Source organism: Macrotis lagotis, chromosome X, assembly GCF_037893015.1.
Source record: "Macrotis lagotis isolate mMagLag1 chromosome X, bilby.v1.9.chrom.fasta, whole genome shotgun sequence".
Taxonomy (NCBI): domain Eukaryota; kingdom Metazoa; phylum Chordata; class Mammalia; order Peramelemorphia; family Peramelidae; genus Macrotis; species Macrotis lagotis.
In genome coordinates this window covers 29,642,160-29,661,345 of record NC_133666.1, presented here as the reverse complement: position 1 = coordinate 29,661,345, position 19,186 = coordinate 29,642,160, and the positions used below count along the sequence as shown (strand labels likewise).

The following is a 19,186-nucleotide window of genomic DNA, read 5'->3' as shown; positions in this document are numbered from 1 at the left end:
TGAGAAAGAACAAGCAAGAGGCCCATTCTTAACTGGAACATTCCAATCCCTTTGTTGTAGCTGCTCCTAGGAGGCCAACAGATGAGGGTTAAGCCCACTCTGAGACCAGAAGTAGACTTCCTCCTTTACCACCCCCTTCCCCTAGATGGCAGTAGAATGAAGGAAGAAGATAAGAACCTGGCAGTATTTTTCCCAAGGTCCACTGCACTGCTTCATTACACTTTTGTTATAAACAGAATTCAGTTGAAGACAAAGTAATTTCTTTGACTGTCAGACCGAAATATTAGCTTACATGACATTGGTTATAGTCACTGACTCCAAATTTGAATAATTTTCCCAATGGCCTAGAGAAAAACAACAAACATTTATTAACAATTCTTAAAAGTAGACAGTCCAGAATTGATATGCCGAGCAGTTAACTCCTAACTGTCCAGAAATTATTTTCATCTCTCATTGGGGGCAGAGGGGAGAGTGGGCTTAAATTTCTCCCTTTTAAAGTGAAGAATCATAGATTTAGAGTTGGGAGGGACATTAGAGATTATTTAATACAATCTTCTCATTTACCAGAGAAGAAAACTGAGGCCAAGAGACATTAACTTATCCAAGGTTATCCTGCTGTATAATTGGTAATTAGCAGAACTAGAAATTTGAACCTAAGTTCTCTAAATCCAAATCAATCTTAGCCCCCACTATATTTTCCTTTAACAGAGAATGAGAGAAATGGACATTACATTATATGTTAGGTGTGCCACGATTCTGCTCTGTTCTCTACTCAATTCCCCATCATAGTACTGAGGTGACTCTGGTTTGCAAAGGCTATATATAGTAATGAATAGTATTAACTACAATTCATATAGTGCTTTTGCAAATATCATCTCATTTTATCCTCACAATAACCACATTTTACAGTTGAGGAAACAGGCAGGAAGAGGTCACGTGACTGACCCAAGGTCACACAGCTAGTAAGTAGCTGAAGCTGGATTTTAATTCAGGTCTTCCTGAATCCAGGTCCATAACTTTTTTGTTGTTGTTGCAAGGCAATGGGGTTGTGTGACTTATCTAAAGTCACACAGCAAAGTATTAAGTGTCTGAGGCTAGATTTGAACTCAAGTCCTCCTGACTCCAGGGCTGGTTCTGTACACTGCACCACCTAGCTGTCCCAGGCCCACAACTCTTATTTACTGTGCCACCTAGCAGCCTAAACTATCAAGGTTTGAGTATGAACCTGGTGACATATTATATCGTTGTCATTCAAGGACCAACCTAAGCTAAATTCAGAGAAGCTCATCAGCAAACTGATCTATGGCAAACTGGCCATATCAAGTCTCCAGGACCATATAGGGTATAAAAGCATGATAATCTGCTCTGATAAAGGGAATACACACACCAATGGGTAATCTAGTGGATCTACTCTAAACACGGAGTCAGAAAGACCTCAGTTCAAAGTCTACCTCAGATACTTAGCTCTGTGATTCTGGACTTCACCTTTCTTAGCCTCATTTTCTTCATCTATAAAATGAGACTGGGACTCATAGCTTCCAAAGTCCTTTCCTGCTGTAAGTCTATGATCCTCTGAAATCACAGATCTTTGAAGAAATTTGCTTAATATTTAAATGTGTCTATTTTAATACAATAATGGCCCGAGCACTGGTCTTAAACTAAGGACACCTGGGTTCTACTTGCTGCTCCTTGAGCAAATCAATCACTTTCTCTCTCGGAGCCATTTGCTCATCTGAAAAATGGAGATAGATAATGCTTGCTTTTAAGGTTGCTGGGACTAAAGTACTTTGCATACTGGATGCAAGGGTTGTCCATACCTGGAATGATCCTTCTACTCACCTCTGCCTCTTGGAATCCCAAGTTCCCTTCAAAATTCAGTTTTAACTCTCACCTTTTACAAAATGGGTTTCTTGATTTCCTTCCCCAGGGTTGTTAATACCTCTACTACCAAAATTACTCTATAAATATTTATCTGTTGTCTAACATAATATATACTTTGTCTAACCTAAGCTTTTTGAGGGCAGGGAATGTTTCATTTTTGTCTTTGCAACCTCTACCTAGCAGTCCCTGGTACATGGTAGGTACTTTTTTTAGGCTTTTGCAAGGCAAATGGGGTTAAGTGGCTTGCCCAAGGCCATACAGCTAGGTAATTATTAAGTGTCTGAGACCGGATTTGAACCCAGGTACTCCTGACTCCAGGGCCGGTGCTTTATCCACTGTGCCACCTAGCTGCCCCCACATGGTAGGTACTTTGAAAATACTGTTGAACAACTGAATTCTGGGTAGCAGAGGAAGCTAAGCTGAGAATTAGAAATGTGTTATACATAGGCTAGAGTGATTAGTAAATGTGAGAGTTGACTACATCATAATAATGCTCATAAAGAAAAGGAAATTTGAATACTGGTATATCTTCCTTGTCACACTAACACTTTACATCATAACCTCATGAAAGAGCAAGTGAAACTAAGGCAAGTAAATATCTCTCTTAACATTGATTCCAAGAGAAAGGTCCATCCTTGAGGGACATGCCCAGAACTATGGCAATAAAGAACAGTGGAATGACATTCACGAGGACATGGAGTTCTATATGCTCTTAGAACCATTCATTCCTACCTGTTAGCTGGGGCAGTATTGGCAGAAGATTGTGTTGGTAGTTCCTCTTCATTGTGTCCACCCTTCCAGCATGGAATTAGCTGCTGAAGTGATAGCATTTTTTATAGAAAGATCTATTGCTTCAGATAACTTTGCAAATCTCCCTCCTCCCATTAAGAAGTAGATGGGAAATCAAGACTTTCTAGCTAATCCAAAACCTTTCTGAGATGAAGGTTATTGGAAGGCAGAAGGAAACCTTATGAACAGCACTTTTTCCAATTACTTTAGTAGTAATTTTCATGCTATAATTTCAAATGTGTTGTCAGTTGGTATTGGTGTTGGAAAGGAAGAAATCTGAAGACTTCCAGCTAATGAGTAAATTGCTGACTGATTGAATGATCCTTTAGAAAGAGAGGAAGGCATGGACAAAGTTTATGCAGAATAAGGAGACATGGAGGGGTTGGGAGCTCAACATAAGTACCAAATTTCTTCCCATCCTCCAGGGAATAGAGGTAAAAAATGAATTATTTCAATACCTCAAGTATACAGGATGTCCCAATGTGTATAGCACCTCTCCACCTATGCACATTCCAACCCCTCTATGCTCCAGGCTTTCCTGAGCTGCTATGGCTAAAAAATTAAAATTAGAAATGATCACCTCTTGGCCAATTTTCTGGCGCTGTGTTTCTTTACAAACTTAGATAGGCTGGCTTCATATGACAGACAGTCTGTTGCCAACTTGGTATTATCTGCTCTTGTGGCAAAGGACTAGGGAACCCACCCCCAGCCAGCATGGAGCTTGGCAGAAGTGCCGTAAATGCATTGTGTGTTGTTCATAACTCACCGTCACGATTCTTGTTGCCCTCCGTGCCTGTTTGTGCCATTCATTGCACAACCTTGCATTCAGTAGGTTTTTCTTTAAAGGCAATGGTGGCACCAAGTTTTAAGTGCTTACTGAATTTAGTTGTTCACCAAGGCTCTACCAAGTATTCAAATGGAATCCACTGACAAAATTAAGGTGCCAATTTGCTATTGTATTACCCACCTAGATCTCACTTTCTGCCTTAAGAAAATTTAAATCATTTTAACCTACATTTCTTAAGAACACTATGCTAGCCTTGGGCTAGATTTTACCTCAGGTCCTTTCTACCATCCTGGGACTCTGCTGTGATACCTAACATATCTCAACAGAAAAACCTGGGACATGTAAAGGGTCGTTTGGGCCCATCTAGTCCAACCCTCGACCACCCCTCTTCCAAACAGCCGTCATGATTAAGGTATAAGTAATTTCAAGTATCCTGGAGTGATGGAATTACAGCCCCTGCTGGCCAACTGAGGAAGTACAGAAAACCCTTGTGAACAAAAGCAGAATAACCCCAGCAATGGTCACTAACGTATATGTAAATTTTGGACAGAAAAAACTAAAGGTTAATGAAAGAGATACCAAAGGTGGGGAGGTAGAGAGATGCTTTCTCTGAGCTGTTTAAAAGCAACAATTTCAAGGGACCGTTCTTGCCAAGGCAATGCCCCTGCCTGTCCCCCTTGAAGTTACCTCCCCTCCCAGCTCCTCTGAGCCTTTGAACCTTGATCATTCAGTCTGTCTCTCTCTCTCTGTCTGTCTCTTTCTCAGTCATCTTCCTCTTTGTCTCTGTCTCCCTCCCCCTGCCTCTCTTCCTTTTCCTCTCCTTTCCTTCCCCTCTGTCTCCTTCCCCTCTCTCTCCCTCTGCCTCTCCTTCCACCCCCCTCCTTTCCCTCTCTCTGTTTCCCTCTCCCCTTGTTCTCTGTCTGTCTTTCTCCTTTCTGAAGGATATCTTCTCTGGAGCTCCCTTATCCTTAAATCCTTCACTAGATTCCATCAAACCCTGAGGATATAAACTTATGTCTTTTCACTGGTAAACAGGGGAGGAAACACCAACATTCATTGCTTCCCCTGTCTCACCACTTACTCACTTCTCAGCTCCTTGCATTCTGGCTGTTGACCTCCCACCCCTTTATTGAAACTGCTCCCTCCAAAGTCTGTAGCATGCAATTCTTTTCTGTGAAGCATAGAGGAGGCCATGTATTTGCATGAGTGGGATCTCCACATTACTAGAGAGATCCCATACTGTTCTTCAGTAAATATTAACCCACAGGATCTCAGAGCTGAAAAGGAGCTACAAGAGGTCATCTAGTCCAACCCCTACCTGGACACCCCCATAACTAACCATTCACTTTTTTTTAGGTTTTTGCAAGGCAAATGGAGTTAAGTGGCTTACCCAAGGCCACACAGCTAGGTAATTATTAAGTGTCTAAGACTGGATTTGAACCCAGGTACTCCTGACTCCAGGGCTGGTGCTTTATCCACTGCCCCACCTAGCCACCCCCCCATTCACTTTTGATTTTATGTTCTAATGGGGGAGAATCTACTACTTTGGGGTAGAATAAAAAATGCTGACGGAAGTTCAGATCTTACCAGGAAATCCACTAGCTGTGTGACCTTGTGGGTAACCTGAGCCTCAGTTTCCTCAACCCTAAAATGAGGATAACAATACCAGTAACAGAACTATTGTGGGGCTCAGATGGATGTGGGAAGTGATTTTTTTTTCAACTTTAACGTGCTACAAACTTGTCACCTCCCCCCAGAAGGCAGACCATTCTACTCTTGGATAGCTCAATAGCTCTTAAATGACTTACAATCTATGAGTAATGCATTTGTTGAATGACTGAAGCCTATGGGTGAATTAGAAAGTAGACCTGGAATAAAAAGAAGAAAAGATGGACTAAAAAAATCTTACCTTAAACGTCTCCTAAGTCTGACATCCCAAATCTATAGGGAATTGGCAGAAATTTGTAAGAATAAGAGTCATTTTCCAATAGATAAGTGGTGAAAGAACAGGAACAGGAAGATTTTGAAATAAGAAACAAATATAAATAACCATCTGAAAGTGTTCAAGATCCCTAATTGACAAAGATGGTTAAACAAAAAAGTAAGGAAAATCTGCCTTACGGTTGGTGAGGCTCCAGGGAAACAGACACACATCATTCACTGCTGTTGGAACTATGGACTGATCCCACTGTTTGGGGAAGTAATATGAAATTATAGAAGTTACAAAAACTACTTATGCCATCTTTGACTCAGAAGACCCACTAGAGATTTATACTCTAAGGAGGTTAGTAACAAGAAGAAAATGCCCAACTATTAAAATATTTACAGCAGCACTATTTGGATTAGCAAAAGGTTCGAAATAAACTATATGCCAAACAACTTGGGCATGGCTGAGTCAATTGTGGTTTATGAATGGAATGGAATATTATTGTGCTGTAAGGATGACCAATATGAAGAATAGCAAGAAATGTGGTTAGATTTGCCTGAAATGATGCAGTGAAAAAAGGATAACCAAAAGAATATGTAAAATGACACAAGGTGAATGAAGACAACATCCCAAAGGGCTACAGAACTCAGGTTTAAATACAATGGACCATGTTGGCGGTACCTCATTAAAAGTCAGAGCACACAGGCTTTTTTCCTTTTAACAAAAGGCAGATTACAAAAGAGGATGGTGGCCTCTACTATCATCCTTATGGGTTATTTTGCCTGATTATTTGGGATTTTCTTGTTTGTGTTTGCAAAGCGTCCCTTAGAAAATTTTGAGAAACATAATTCAGTCTGCTGCTGCAAGAGACTGTATTCTAGAAGATAATCTCTAGAAAAAAAGAGATGAAACCAAAGCTTTGCTGAGTTAACATCTTTATGCTGCATGGAAATTGGGCTAAACTAAAACTGAAAATTACAAACTTTTACACCCACTTATTTCCAGATTTTAAAGAGATACACAACAAACACCAAGGTAATGGGTTTCGGTCATTTTGTCAGGGAAAGGCAATCCTGGTTTTGTGAAGCTTTAAAGATAATCTATTTTGAAACTGTCAAGCCCGCTTGACACTGGTAAAGAAGAAAAGTGTTTCCTAAGGAGCTCTAGGGCCTTGTTATTTCTGGCATGGAGGAACTTCTCGTTTCTCAGCTCATTCTTGACAACCTCTAACTCTCTCTGAATTTGGTGGATTGCTACTTTATAATGCAATTTCACCTTTTCCCTCAGGGCGGCATTGCCAGCCTCAATTTGCTGCTTCAACGTTTGCACCACCTCTTTCAGCTCTTTGTTTTCCAGGTCGAGCTTCTGGATCAGTTGCTTGGCTTGGAGGAGGGCCTGGCTTAAATTCTTCATGTTGCTGGATTTCTGCGAGATGGCGTTCTTTAGGGCTCGAAGTTCTCGATCTTTTCTTAAGCTGTCCCTCTGAGCGGCTTGCAGCCCGAGGGTCTTGCAGCCGATTTCGCGTTTGGACTGCAGGAGTTCTCGCTGGGCCTTCTCCAAGTCGGCCTGGATCTTTCTGCATTTGGCGTTGAGCTCTTCCAGCTCGTTGTTCAGAAAGGCCAGCTGAAGTTTTTGAGTCAGGCCTTCCGCGTGCTTTTTCTGTGCCTCTAGTCGCAAAGCTGCTAATTCCTTTGCATTCCAAATACAATGACCTTCTGTTCTCTTGGGGCTTTCTTCGGTTCCAACATTCAAATCGGCTGCATCCCAGCAGGCAGAATTCCTCTCGGGTTGCTTCTTTGAAATGTTTATCTTTCTCTCAGTTAACTTGGGTTCAGATTCTGGTTCAATTAGCGGGGAAATGAATTCTTTCCTCTTAAATTTCTTTTCTTCTTGGAACTTTTTAATTGCCAAATTATACATTTCTTCCACTCCCTTTGCTTGGTCGAAAGCCAGTTGTTGAGAAAAAGGTTCAGGCTGATTAGCTTGCTTAAAAAAATCCTGGGGAGTAAAATAAGGCATAAACAACTTCTCCACCCAGTGCTTTCCATTAGTCTCCATTTCTACGCTACCTTCTGCCTGTTCCTGAAAAACAAAATAAGATCAAGGAACATCCTTACAATGACAGCCTGGAGCAAAGAGGGCTGGCCTGGGAGGAGGGTTGCCAACCCACTGGTAACTGACCAGCTTGCCCAGGATTTTCTCCTTGGCTCTAAATGAATAAAGGCTTCTTGGATTCTACTGGATTAGCCCTAGGGTGAGCGAGGAGTTTTGATTTTTTGCTGGTTTTAGAATTTTGGTTAGGCCATTATCTGAACTGGGACAAACTAAATCGGGGGTAGGGGGAGTGGGGGGAGAGGGGTGAAAAAAAGGGGTGACACTTTTACCCAAGTGTCCTAATATAGCTTTTTTTAAAGGGCTATAATGTTGGTAACCCTACCAGGGAGTGGGAAGACTTGGGGTTCTAGTATCAGGTTCAGTGAGTGAGGAGACCCTGAAGAAGTCACTTTTCCTCTCTGGACCAGCTAGGAAAGATGCTAAAAGAGGGGGGAAATCATTGTTGGAGAGGCTGGGGGGAAGAGAGGTATCCTAATTCCTGAAGGGTGGAGCTGTGAAATGATGGAATCATTCTGGAAAACAATGTGGAATTATGCAAGAAAAATCACTAAAGAATTCAGAGCCTTTTGACCTACAGATTCCAGTGCTGGAGCTATATTCCAAGGAGGTTACTTGTGACAGCAAGAAAAAGAAAAGGGCCATATGTACAAAAATGCTCAGAGCAGCATTATTTGTGATAACAAAATCCATGCCCGGACACTGAGGCCTGGCTGAACAAATTGTGGGACATGGATGGAAGAGGAAAGATGGCTAAGCAGGCTATCTCAGGAGGTAGTAGGAGGTAGGGGGTCCCTCCCCCCCCCCAGGCCTGACCAATTGTCAGGTACATGTCAGATGGGAGATTTATTTAGGGCTAGATTAGATGGTTGCTTCCAAAGGTCCCTTGCAACGCTTCGAGTCTGTGATTCAGAGGATATGAAGAATCCAGAGAAACATGGAAAGCTTGTATGAACAGAAGTAGAGAGAGGAAAGCAAAGGCAAAAAGAACAATATACACAATGACTACAACAATGTGCATAAAGTCTACACAGAGAAGCAGCAAAACACAAGTCAAATACAACAGTCAATGTTAGTATCATACTGTCAAGAGTCCAAAGATACAACCCTCCTTTCTCTTAACAATTGATAATCTGTGGGTGACTTGGGGGGGGTGGTATTACTTTGTAAAGGAGTTTGTTGGGAAGTGTGTGGTCAAAAATAAAATGTAACAATAAATTCTAAAATGGTTTGTAAAATGAAATGATGAGGTTCGACTACAATGAACTCTAAGATCCCTCCCAGCTCTGGCCTTCTATAATCCCATAAAATAGAACCAAGTAAAAAGTAAAAAGACTATTGGGGGTATTTCCCATAAAATGGTTACATCTTTTTAGATAAAAGTCACAAGGGAAATTTAAATTGTTTTGTAATAATGAAAACAATGAAAAAACTAGGTTAGTTCTAGTCAACATACTTAGCCTAAGTCAAAATTGTTTCTAGCACCGTGGACTTCATTTTTAGTACTCTTTCTTCATTTTTAACACTGAGTGAAGTAAGTGCAAAAGCTTAATGCAAGTCAAGATAGCTTTTGGTAAAATATACCAAGCAGACTTCCTCATGACAAACTGCCAACTGCCCCTCTGTCTTGACCTGTAAATTCCTGCTATTCCAGTCCCAGGCTCTGCTCAGAGGCAAAGCTGCCAAGTATACAGAATCCTATCAGCTTGTGCCGCCATTTCAGGATGAGAACCAGTGTCCACACTGAAAATGTCCTTGCCATCAAATCTCTTTTTCCTGAGACTCGTATAGGATTTGGGCTTAGTTTCTTGGAGGTGAAAAGCTAGCAAATGAATTCACCAGGCAACCAACAATTCTACTTCTTAGAAAGGGGAGGAGTAAAAGTACAGCCCTGTCAGAGCTTTTAAGAAAATCTAAATCCAAGTGTCCAAAATGAGAGGGTGATTATTCCTTTCAAAAGGATTCTTCCCTATACAAAAGGATTCCTGAAGGTCCAACTCTCCTGTGTAGGTTTGTTCACAGATCATTAACTGCCTTTGAAGGGAGGGCTGGAGTCAGGACAGAAAAGCTTTACACTAGAGTGTTAGGAACCACAGGCAACTCAAAGATCAATCAGAAACAAGCATTTTTGAAATGATCTCATAAATCAATGGTAAAATGTGATTTCCAAACACACCCCTTTTTTCCCCAGAACCCAGCTTTAAGGCAAAGCAAGATACAGCTTTATTTTTTCCCTAGAAAAGTGTCTACTATTGCATCATAGTTATAAGAACTACAGTGAGTTCACTATTACTCCTAGTTTCAGTTTTCTTTTTTTTTTTTTTGCAAGGCAATGGGGTTAAGCAACTTGCCCAAGACCACACAGCTAGGTAATTATTAAATGTCTGAGATCGGATTTGAACTCAGGTACTCCTGACTCCAGGGCCGGTGCTTTATCCACTGCGCCACCTAGCTGCCCCTAGTTTCAGTTTTCAATGACATGATTTTACTTGTCATACTGAAATCCCATAAGAGGAAACGTGGTCATTGAAGGCAATGGGCATGCCAAAACAACAACAAAAACCACAACAAACCAACATCACTGACCTGGCATCCTTGCAGTCACCCTTCAGGTACAAACATTTTGAAAATTTTGTTTCATGGTCTGGTACAGAATTTGACTCACAAGTCCCATACTAACATTTATTGATATGTGGCCAAGCCCTTGTCAAAAAATGAAAACTCTATTTCCTTCTTTTCTGATCTTTATATTTCTCTTTATCACCTCCTATCACTATAATTGACCTGTTTATAAATGGTGAAGTCAGGGATTTGGGTGGGGACACGATTTCGCTCTGCTTCATCCATCCAACAGATGTTGATTGGAGAGCTTACTGTCCCTCCTCAAAACTTCTCACAGGGAAAGGTGTGAAGATTATGGCAATTTATTATGAAATGTGTATTCATTTTAGAGGGAGGGATTATTTTTTTTAATTGAAAATACTCTTCCCTATCTTCCAAAGGAATGTTTACTATCAAGTCAAGGAGAGAGAGAGAGAGAGAGAGAGAGAGAGAGAGAGAGAGAGAGAGAGATGCACATGCAAAACAACCTTGAGCTACTTCCAAAGCAACATGGAAATCAGTAGTTCTCTAAGTGTGTCATTGTGGCTAGCATAGGAGAGTAGTTGAATGGTGGGATAGTAAACCAGATAGCCAGCAGTTGAAGAGTAGGTGGCCAGGAAATGGAGAGACTAAGGTGTAGGAGATTATATAGAGTAGTTCTGAGGTATGAAATCGAGGAGGTGAGGAAACTCAAGCTATCCAGTCATTGTCTGAGAGGATGGGGTGGGGATGGTGAACAGTCTCAAGGAGAAAGGACAAGGTTCACCATTAGTACCCATTGCTCTTCTAAGTGATTTCTCTTATTTTTTTTTGCACTTGTAAGTGGGAGTAGAAAAACATCTCATCTGGAGGGGGCTTTTGTTCTGTGAAGTTGCTCATACAGCAAAAGACTTTGAAAATCATAGGCAACTGCAAATTAACACAGTCAAATGCAAAGTGGTCAAAATGTTAAGGTAGCTAGGGGCCAAGGCCAATGGGGCTTCTTCATTGCTAATATAGATGGAAATACCTTTACATCCACATATAGACTGGAATGAGCACCACTCTAGATAACTGAGAATCTATTCTCAGATACCTAAAGGAAATAATGCTCCACTGTTCCTAGTGAATAGAGAACACTAGGAGATTATCTTGTCATTAGAGATGCCCAGGCAGTGTCTCGGTGACTGACATTGATCAGAAGGGAATCTTGAATTAGTTTGGAGGTATCCCTTCCCACTGGATGATTTTCTGAAACTTTTCACAATTCCATTGCAAAATATGTCATTTTTCAGGGCATATCCTAGAACTTTTAATAGAAAACATGGCAGTATGTTGTATTATGGAAAATCAACTCTTCTCTAGATGTAGGCTGGTTGAACCCAAGAAATTAACTTATTCTTCTAGTCTGGCTCCTATTGACATGAAGAAGAGAAGGAAACTGAAGGGAAACAGACTGAGAAGGAAGGCCAAAGAAGCATTCCTCTACTTTGAGAAGAGCTAGGAAGAGGTGATTCAGTAGCTGGTCCCAAACTCTGTATATGGGCATTACTAACTAGAAGTTGACCAGTATGCCTTGCCTTGGAGACTTGGGATTTTAGGCCACAAATAACTGAAAGGCAATTGGATGCTTAAGATCAGAGTTCTTTCCATTACATCACATTGCCATTGGCATTAAATGCCTCTTTCACTTTGTGGTGGTCTGGGTGATCCTACTAAATGAGAGTCATGTAATACAGGAAACAAGGGGGCGTAATGTAATGTGTCACTCAACATGGGCTATCACTGGGACCTAACCTTGGGAAAGAGAAGAAAGAAAAGGCACATTTGACTATGTTGTCCTTCTGAGAAGCAAAGCTATGAAGATATCTTAAAAACAGAAATAGAGTGGTGAGTCTGAAAAGTATTTGAGAAAGAAGTCGATTTATGTGGTCAGCTCTTACTTTGAGGAAAGGACAAACATCCATCATGTTTCCCTGGAGTCCCCAGGCTTCTGCTTTCCGACAACTTGTCTGCTTAGCAGAGGTAGACCTTGTTCCAAACTCTAGGGAGTCCTGAAAAGTATGTAAATCCATTTTTGGTAATTGAGTCACATTTTAAAAATACTCATTTTTAAAATTGTTAAAATTTATTTAAGGCAATGGGGTTAAGTGACTTGCCCAAGATCACACAGCAAGGCAATTATTAAGTGTCTGAGGCTGCATTTGAACTCAGGTCCTGCTGACTCCAGGACCAGTGCTCTATCTACTGTGCCACCTAGCTGTCCCCAAATATACTCATTTGAAAAGTCAAAAAGGTACAGTTAATTCTGTGAAGTAAACAAATTCTGTCTTACTTTTCAATTTAACAAACAAGGGAGTTTATTCACATGGGAATGGAGTTCCCCCAGATCTTTCCTCCCCCACACCCTTTGTATTTCCACCCAAAGATCTTCATTCAAAAACTGCCTTCAGAAAAATGAGAACAGCTTCAGAAGTCATTTCAAATACTTCACATATGTTAATCAAATGCCATAAAGCAGGGGAACAGGGCTGAAGAAAGCTTCGTTTCTATGCTCTTGGGACTGTAGCAAAATCTCAGGTTAACTTAACCGGCATGCTCCCTCCCCACCCACACTACCCACCACCTCCAGTTAATAAAAAATTCCACTTAAGCCATTTACCTGTAAATTCCCATGAATTTCAGAAGTAGACAGCTCTCTGCCCTTGTGGTTAAGATCTGGAGGGGGGAGGAATGAATGATTCAGTATCAGTTCAGCCCAAGCATGCTCAGACTACTATAATCAATAAAAGATCCAGAGACAACCTAAAATGTATCTACTCACTCTTACCAGGGGCAAAATGATTCAGCAATACTGGTGTTCATTTATTCCTTTACCCAAGGGACCAAGAAGCAACCTGCAATTAAGCTAGTTAAATTAGCTAGGACTAATTATCCTCTATCTCAGATTCTGTTCTTCCTGAAGCAGAGGTGACCTCGAGTTCTAGAAGGCCAAGGCAGGAAAGCTTATCACCCTGAGATGCTACCAAATGGCAGTCCAAGGCCTTAAGACCCTCTACTAAGTCCCCAAAGAACTGAAATATGCATCTGGTGGAAGGAGGTTCTCTAAACCAATGAAAACATGGATTCTTACAGGACTGTCATTTTATCTGCTACTTTCCAATCACTCTGCTGTTACCTCTAGCCTAGGGGGTTACTAGAGTTGACTCAGTAATCTCAAAGGTTAGCACTTTAGGTTGGACTCTTCTACCCTTCCAAAACTTTCCAGTCCAGGCAACTGGCCTTCTTACCCATTCTACATACAAAATGCTCCATGTGTCCTCTCCAGGCCTTTGCATGGATATCCTTTCAGTGCCCAGAATACACTCCTCTCCTTTGTCTTGGACTACCTAGCCTCCTTCAAGACTTAGCTCCAGCACCCTAAGCTATTTAAGTGTCTATCTTCCTGAAAAATTTCTTTTTATGGATTTTGTGTAATCCTCTACATGTATATGTGACCCCACTCATAGAATGTTTGCTCTTTGAGGGCAGACATTATTTATCTTTTGTCTTTGAAATCCTATTGCCCCACACAATTTCTGCCTGGCAATTTTTGTTTAACAAATGCTTATTTAATGAATATTTCTGAAACGTTCTGCCCTCTATCTGTGTGAACCTTGTGTACTGGGGTGGATTCAGTTGCCCTCCTTCCCATTTACTGCATTTCAATTTTTTTTTAAATGACATTACCTGTCTTTATAAGGACAATGTGACACTGTGGAAAGATATTAGAGTCAGATGACCCCAGTATATATTCCAGATCTGTTACTTTCTCTGCCACTTGACCTTGGGCAAGTCGCTTCTCCATCTGGGACCTCAATTTTGTCTTATGTTTAATGAAGAGAATATACTTTATGACCTCTAAGCTCCCTTAGAGCTTGGACTACTATGATATGTTGGCATTGAACTTGATGATCTATTTCCATTCCAAAGTCATTTAGAGAGAACCTACTGTGTGCTGGGGCAGAGAGGAAAAAAAAAGAAAATGGTCTATGTCCTCAAGGAGCTTAAGTTCTCCTGGGATTCGGGGTAAAATAGAAAAATAAAGAGTAATTTGAGGGTAGAAAAGGAGCAGTAAGAACTGGACTTGGACACAGATAAGTAATCAAAAGGCAGAGGTGAGGAGGGAGTAAATTCCAAGTATAGAGTGTATGCAAAGAGGAAGGAGTAAGCATTTATCTACCACCTACTATGGGCCAAGTTCTGTGCTGAGCATATTTTACAAATATTACCCCATTTGATTCTCATAACAACAACCCTAGGAAGCAGGTGCTATTGTTATCCTCATTTTTACAGATGAGGAAACTGAGGCAAACAGAGGTGACTTGTCCATGATCACATAGGTAATAAGTGTCTAGGGTTTAATTTGAATTCTGACCTTCCTGACTCCAGATCCAGCTTGATTTAGCCCATGTGACTCTAACCACTGCACCACCAGCTGCCCAAGGTGGAATGTGAAATTTGAGGGCTTGTTTGGCTCCTAAAAGTGAGGAATAAGTGTATTTGGAAAGGCAGGTTCAGGCCCAGTTATGAAGGGGTTTTTTTTATATGAAGGGTTTTAATGCCAGATGGAAGTCTAATTCATCCCAGAGGCACTGAGGAGCCACTGCAACGTTTTCAACAAGAGAGTGATAGTCAGATTTGAACCATGGGGAGATTATTCTGGCAGCTATGTGAAAGGTAGATTGGAGAGGGGAGAGACTGGAAGCTTAGTGACCAGTTAGAAGGTGACTGTAAACATTTAGGTAATAAGGGCCTTATCTAGGCTGAGGGCCATGTGAGTGGAGAGAAAGAGGTAGATGGGAAAACATATTTCTGATACAGGATCAACTAGACTTGGCAAACTGACCCGCTATGATGAGAAAAACCAAGGTCAAGTCCAAGGTTAAAACCCCCTAGTGATTTGAAAGGCAGTGGAGCAGTCTATAAAAATCAGGGAATTGGGGGATAATATATTTAAAAGGGAAAGTAATGAGACGTGCTGCTTTTATCTTTTTATCTCTCCTCCCAAGGCAGAGTGGTTCAGTGGTTAGTGTTGGGCTTGGGATTAAGAAGAGCTGGGTTCAGATCCCACATCCCACAAGACCCCCCAGAAGTTTACTTAATAAGCTTCATTAAGAGAATTCTTACTACGTCATAATTCATACCAACAACATCACAGATTCTTCATAAATCTCGCCCTGGAACCCTGAAACCCTGGACCCCCACAGGTCTCAAGAAACCCTTTCAGAACTGAATTGAGATTCAGGTACCTTTATCAAGTATATCCTTAACCCTGAGAGCTCCAGCAGACAAATGGTTTAATCCTCAGTAAATAAGAACCCCAACCATATTGGTTAACTGAGAAGTTACTATATATACTGTATGATGACATTTCAGAGAGACTCTCAGCCCATGGAATAAGGGTGATCCAAAATCAAATGAGAAACACTCCAATTAGGGTAACGCTTTCCTCCTGTATTGCATGTTTATCTTTTCAAAGCATTTTCATGGCCATGTTACATTATTTAAAAGGATCTACGATTTCAGTGCTCTGAGAACCCCTTTATTATTGCAGCCTGAGACCCCGCCCCCCTCCAGATAACAGTCTTTATATGCTGTAATGGCCAACAAAATTCATTATCTGGTGGCCCAATTGCCAATGATGAGCCTTTCTGCTTGTTTAGCCTGGGTCCCAGGCACCTCAAAGCCTTTCTCAGTTTCGGGGAACCTATCCAGGGTTTGAGGTGCACCACCACCATGGCAGAACCCAGAGCCCAAGAGACACGCCCTGATCAGGGCTTTCCTGAAGATATATTTGCCTTCCCCCCCCCCCCCCCAAAGAGTTACAAAATATAAGTTCCAGAGACAGCATGGCTTAGGCTAGTATGCTTCTGACACCGCCAGACAATTCATTAAGCAACAGCTACAGCAGTTTGAATAACATTCATGATCATTCTCAAGACCCAGATTTTCAAAGGACTTTAGGTTAAACCTTATTTCCCCTTCTTCATGCTATGCGAGTATCATCATCCACATTACCACGGTCTTAATCTTTAAAAGGGAAATGGTTTGAATTTTGCTTTAAAATCTCAGGGGGATGAACGGCCATTTCCTATTTTCAACTGTTCTTCATGGGTAATAAATAGAAAAGAAAAGAAAAAGGAACGATTAAAAAGTCAGCCTTACCTGAAATACCGAGCTATACCCCAAATGCTTTGTTATTAGAGAGAAATCTCTGGATTTGAAAGAAGAATGGGGGGTGGGGTGGGGTGGGGGAGTCTACATGGCCCTAATCTGTTCCAAAAGCATTGCGCAAGTCAATTGGTATGGGAGGCAGATCTTTGGTGCAATGCGGACCTCGCTGCAGCCGTGGAAACAGGCCTGCGCCACTGGCGTCCGCACTGCAGCTAAGAGCTGCTGCCATTGCTATTCGGAGCCTGGGCACATTCACCCCAGCCCCACCCAGCACCCCCCCTCATTGCGACACTGCCATTTCTCCCCACTTGTAGCCCCCTGCCCAGATGATAAAAGAAGGACCTTGAGATCAGAGAATGCCAGGATGGGAAGGGCTCCCAGAGGCCATCTAGTCCAAGCCTGTCATTTGACAGAGGGGGAAATTGAGGCCCAGGATGGGGGGGGAAGATCTCTTTTGCTCCATGTCACCCAGCTAGTTAATGGCAGAAGCCTGGACTCCCATCCCCAACTGTCTTGACCGCCCCCCTTCCCAAAGAGCAGGTTGCCCTTATCCCCACCCCCTGGGAAGGGTCCTCACACCCTGGCTGGGGGGCTGATGAGGAGAAGCCCCCCTCCCCCACCCTCTCCCCCCCAAGACAGAGGCAGTGACCCAAGCTCAGGGGACAGTGAGGGAGATCGACTGGGCCAGCCCTTCCCTCCCCCTCCCCATGGACTGCCCGGGGGCACCGGCTTGCCCAGCCAGGGACGTACCTGGAGGCTCAGTCGAGGCTGGCTTTGGAGGTGGGTGCTGCCAGGAGCGCTGGCAGCCTGGGAGACTGGCCTTGGGCGCTGGAGTCCCCGCTGAAGCCGGGCCCGAGCTGCAAGGCCCGAGCCGCAGCCCGGACCGGCGGGGCCCCTCCACTCTCGGGTCACTGCTTGGGAAATGGCCACCACCCGTGTCCCTGGCACCAGGGCAGTGTGGCCCCGCTGCAATGCAGCCAGGAAACAGCAGAGCTCCGTTACTTAGCAACCAGCCCTGTAGAATTTAAAGAGACAGAATCCCAGCTCCTGCCTCTGGGGAGAGCGGGAGCCTCCTCCTGCAGAGGAAGCCCCCAGCTTGGAGCATGCTCAGTGAGGGCCTGCAGAGCCCAACATGGAGCTGACCAGGAGAGGCCTGAGTCATGCAGGGGGCTAGGCCAAGACCAAGAGCAAGGCAAAGGGAGGGGGTGGCCCCCGCCCCTACCCCCAAGAGGATGCCCGCTTGTCCTGAAAGCCCAAGGCAGGGAAAAACACTGGTTTGGGCTTTCCGAGAATGCGCCAGGCCCACCCTAACTATCTCTGCTGAAGGTTGGCCTACTCCCTTCAGACATGTCTTAGCCAAGGTTCAGAAGCACTGAACATCATGGAAGGGGGCGTTAAACAATTGAATGGGACCCTAGAGGCCATCTAGGTGACCTCTCTGGGCCTCAGTTTCTTCCTCAGTAAAGTGAAAGGGTCAGATTGATGTTGGAGATGATGACATTTGTCCTTCGTTTTCAAGGAGAATGCCATCAGAGAGGATTTGAGTGAGGGGGTGCCGTGTTAAATCACCAGCCTCACTTTTTCCTTCAGAGCCCTCTCAGTCTAGTGGCCAGATAGGAATCAGGATGAATCAGGATGGCCAGTAATAGCACTGAACGTGAAGCAGTCAGCATGAAGTGACTTGCCCAGGGTCACACAGCTAGGTAGCATCAAGTGTCCGAGACACGAATGGAACTTAGGTCCTCCTCCTTACTTCAAGGTCAGGCCTCTGTCCACTGCACTAACTTCCCTTTCTTGTTAGACTGATGATGTCTGGCCTTCATACTCAAAGAAGACCAGGACACTAAGGGGATGTGAAGCCTTGACAAGCATGTGAACTGAATTTAAGTGAGGGTTGCTATGCGGTCAGCAGCCTCACTTTTTCCTCCAGAGCCATCTGGGTCCAGTGGCCAGATGTGAATCAGGGCAATTAGATATAGTCCTGGATGCCAGGCAATCAGGGTTAAGTGACTTACCTAGTGTCAGGTACTTGAGGCAGGATTCAAACTCCCATCCTGTTGACTCCAAGGCCAGTGTTCTATCTACTTCTGGTTAGATTAGATGGCCCCTGAAAACCCTTTCCAGCTCTAGATTTAAAATCCTGTGTTTGACCTTGGGCAAGTCATTTCTCTAAATCTGGAACTTAGTTCTTGCATCCATGAAATGAGCAAGGTAGGCTGGCTAAACTTCAAGGATGCTTGTGCAAACCTCTTCATTTTACAAAGGGGGGATAGGCCCAGAGCAGAAAGGGGGAAGGAATGTGCCCAAAGTCATACAGAAAAATTAATTGTAGAAGTAGGATCATAGGACCAATAAGCAGTCAAACACAGGATAAAATAAAAGGCAAAAAAACAATCCCTGCCTTCATGGCACTCACAATCTTATCAGGGAGACAAGAAGCAAACAAATATGTACACATAAGCTACAGAGAGGATAAATAGGAAAAAACTAACAGAGGGAAGGCAATAGAATTAAGAGGGATTGGGAAGGATCTAAAGTTGTGGAGGGCCTCAAAGGTCATCTAATCTAGCCTCCTTGTTTTACAGAGGAGGAAACCAAGGCCCAGAGAGATCAAAAGACTTGTAATTATCAGAGCAGGAATTTGAACCTAATGAGTGTGCTGCCAGTAAATGTTTAACAACTATTTCTCCAGGGGGGACAACTAGGCACAATACACCTTAATCTCTTTAATCTGAATTATTACCATTTCCTCCATAACTTTATTAAATCTAGAAATCAACAAAACAATAAAGCAAGCCCTGATTTGTAGCTTATTTCCAAATTGTCAAATGCTTATATTGAAAATTTAACAAGCTAATTCAAGCTGATTCTAACATAACACTGTCTAAACCCAG

The 19,186-nt window shown here is 42.8% G+C and overlaps 1 protein-coding gene across 4 annotated transcripts in view; it reads right to left on the bottom strand.

The window, feature by feature from the left end:
• CCDC160 (coiled-coil domain containing 160) overlaps nt 1-17,379 on the bottom strand; it is a 116,586-nt gene extending 99,207 nt beyond the window's left edge. Inside the window, exons 1-4 of one of the 4 annotated variants that reach the window (XM_074201406.1) lie at nt 17,043-17,379; nt 12,739-12,794; nt 12,020-12,130; nt 4,349-7,382 (exon numbers count right to left, since the gene is read on the bottom strand). In XM_074201406.1, coding sequence (XP_074057507.1) covers nt 6,474-7,382; nt 12,020-12,046 — 936 coding nt within the window. In that variant the 5' untranslated portion in view covers nt 12,047-12,130; nt 12,739-12,794; nt 17,043-17,379 and the 3' untranslated portion in view covers nt 4,349-6,473. Of the gene's footprint in view, nt 1-4,348; nt 7,467-12,019; nt 12,131-12,738; nt 12,795-17,042 lie in introns of those variants that run through there. The other 3 variants (XM_074201405.1, XR_012471606.1, XR_012471605.1) reach the window with 3 other exon arrangements.
• Between the last annotated feature and the right edge of the window lie 1,807 nt (nt 17,380-19,186).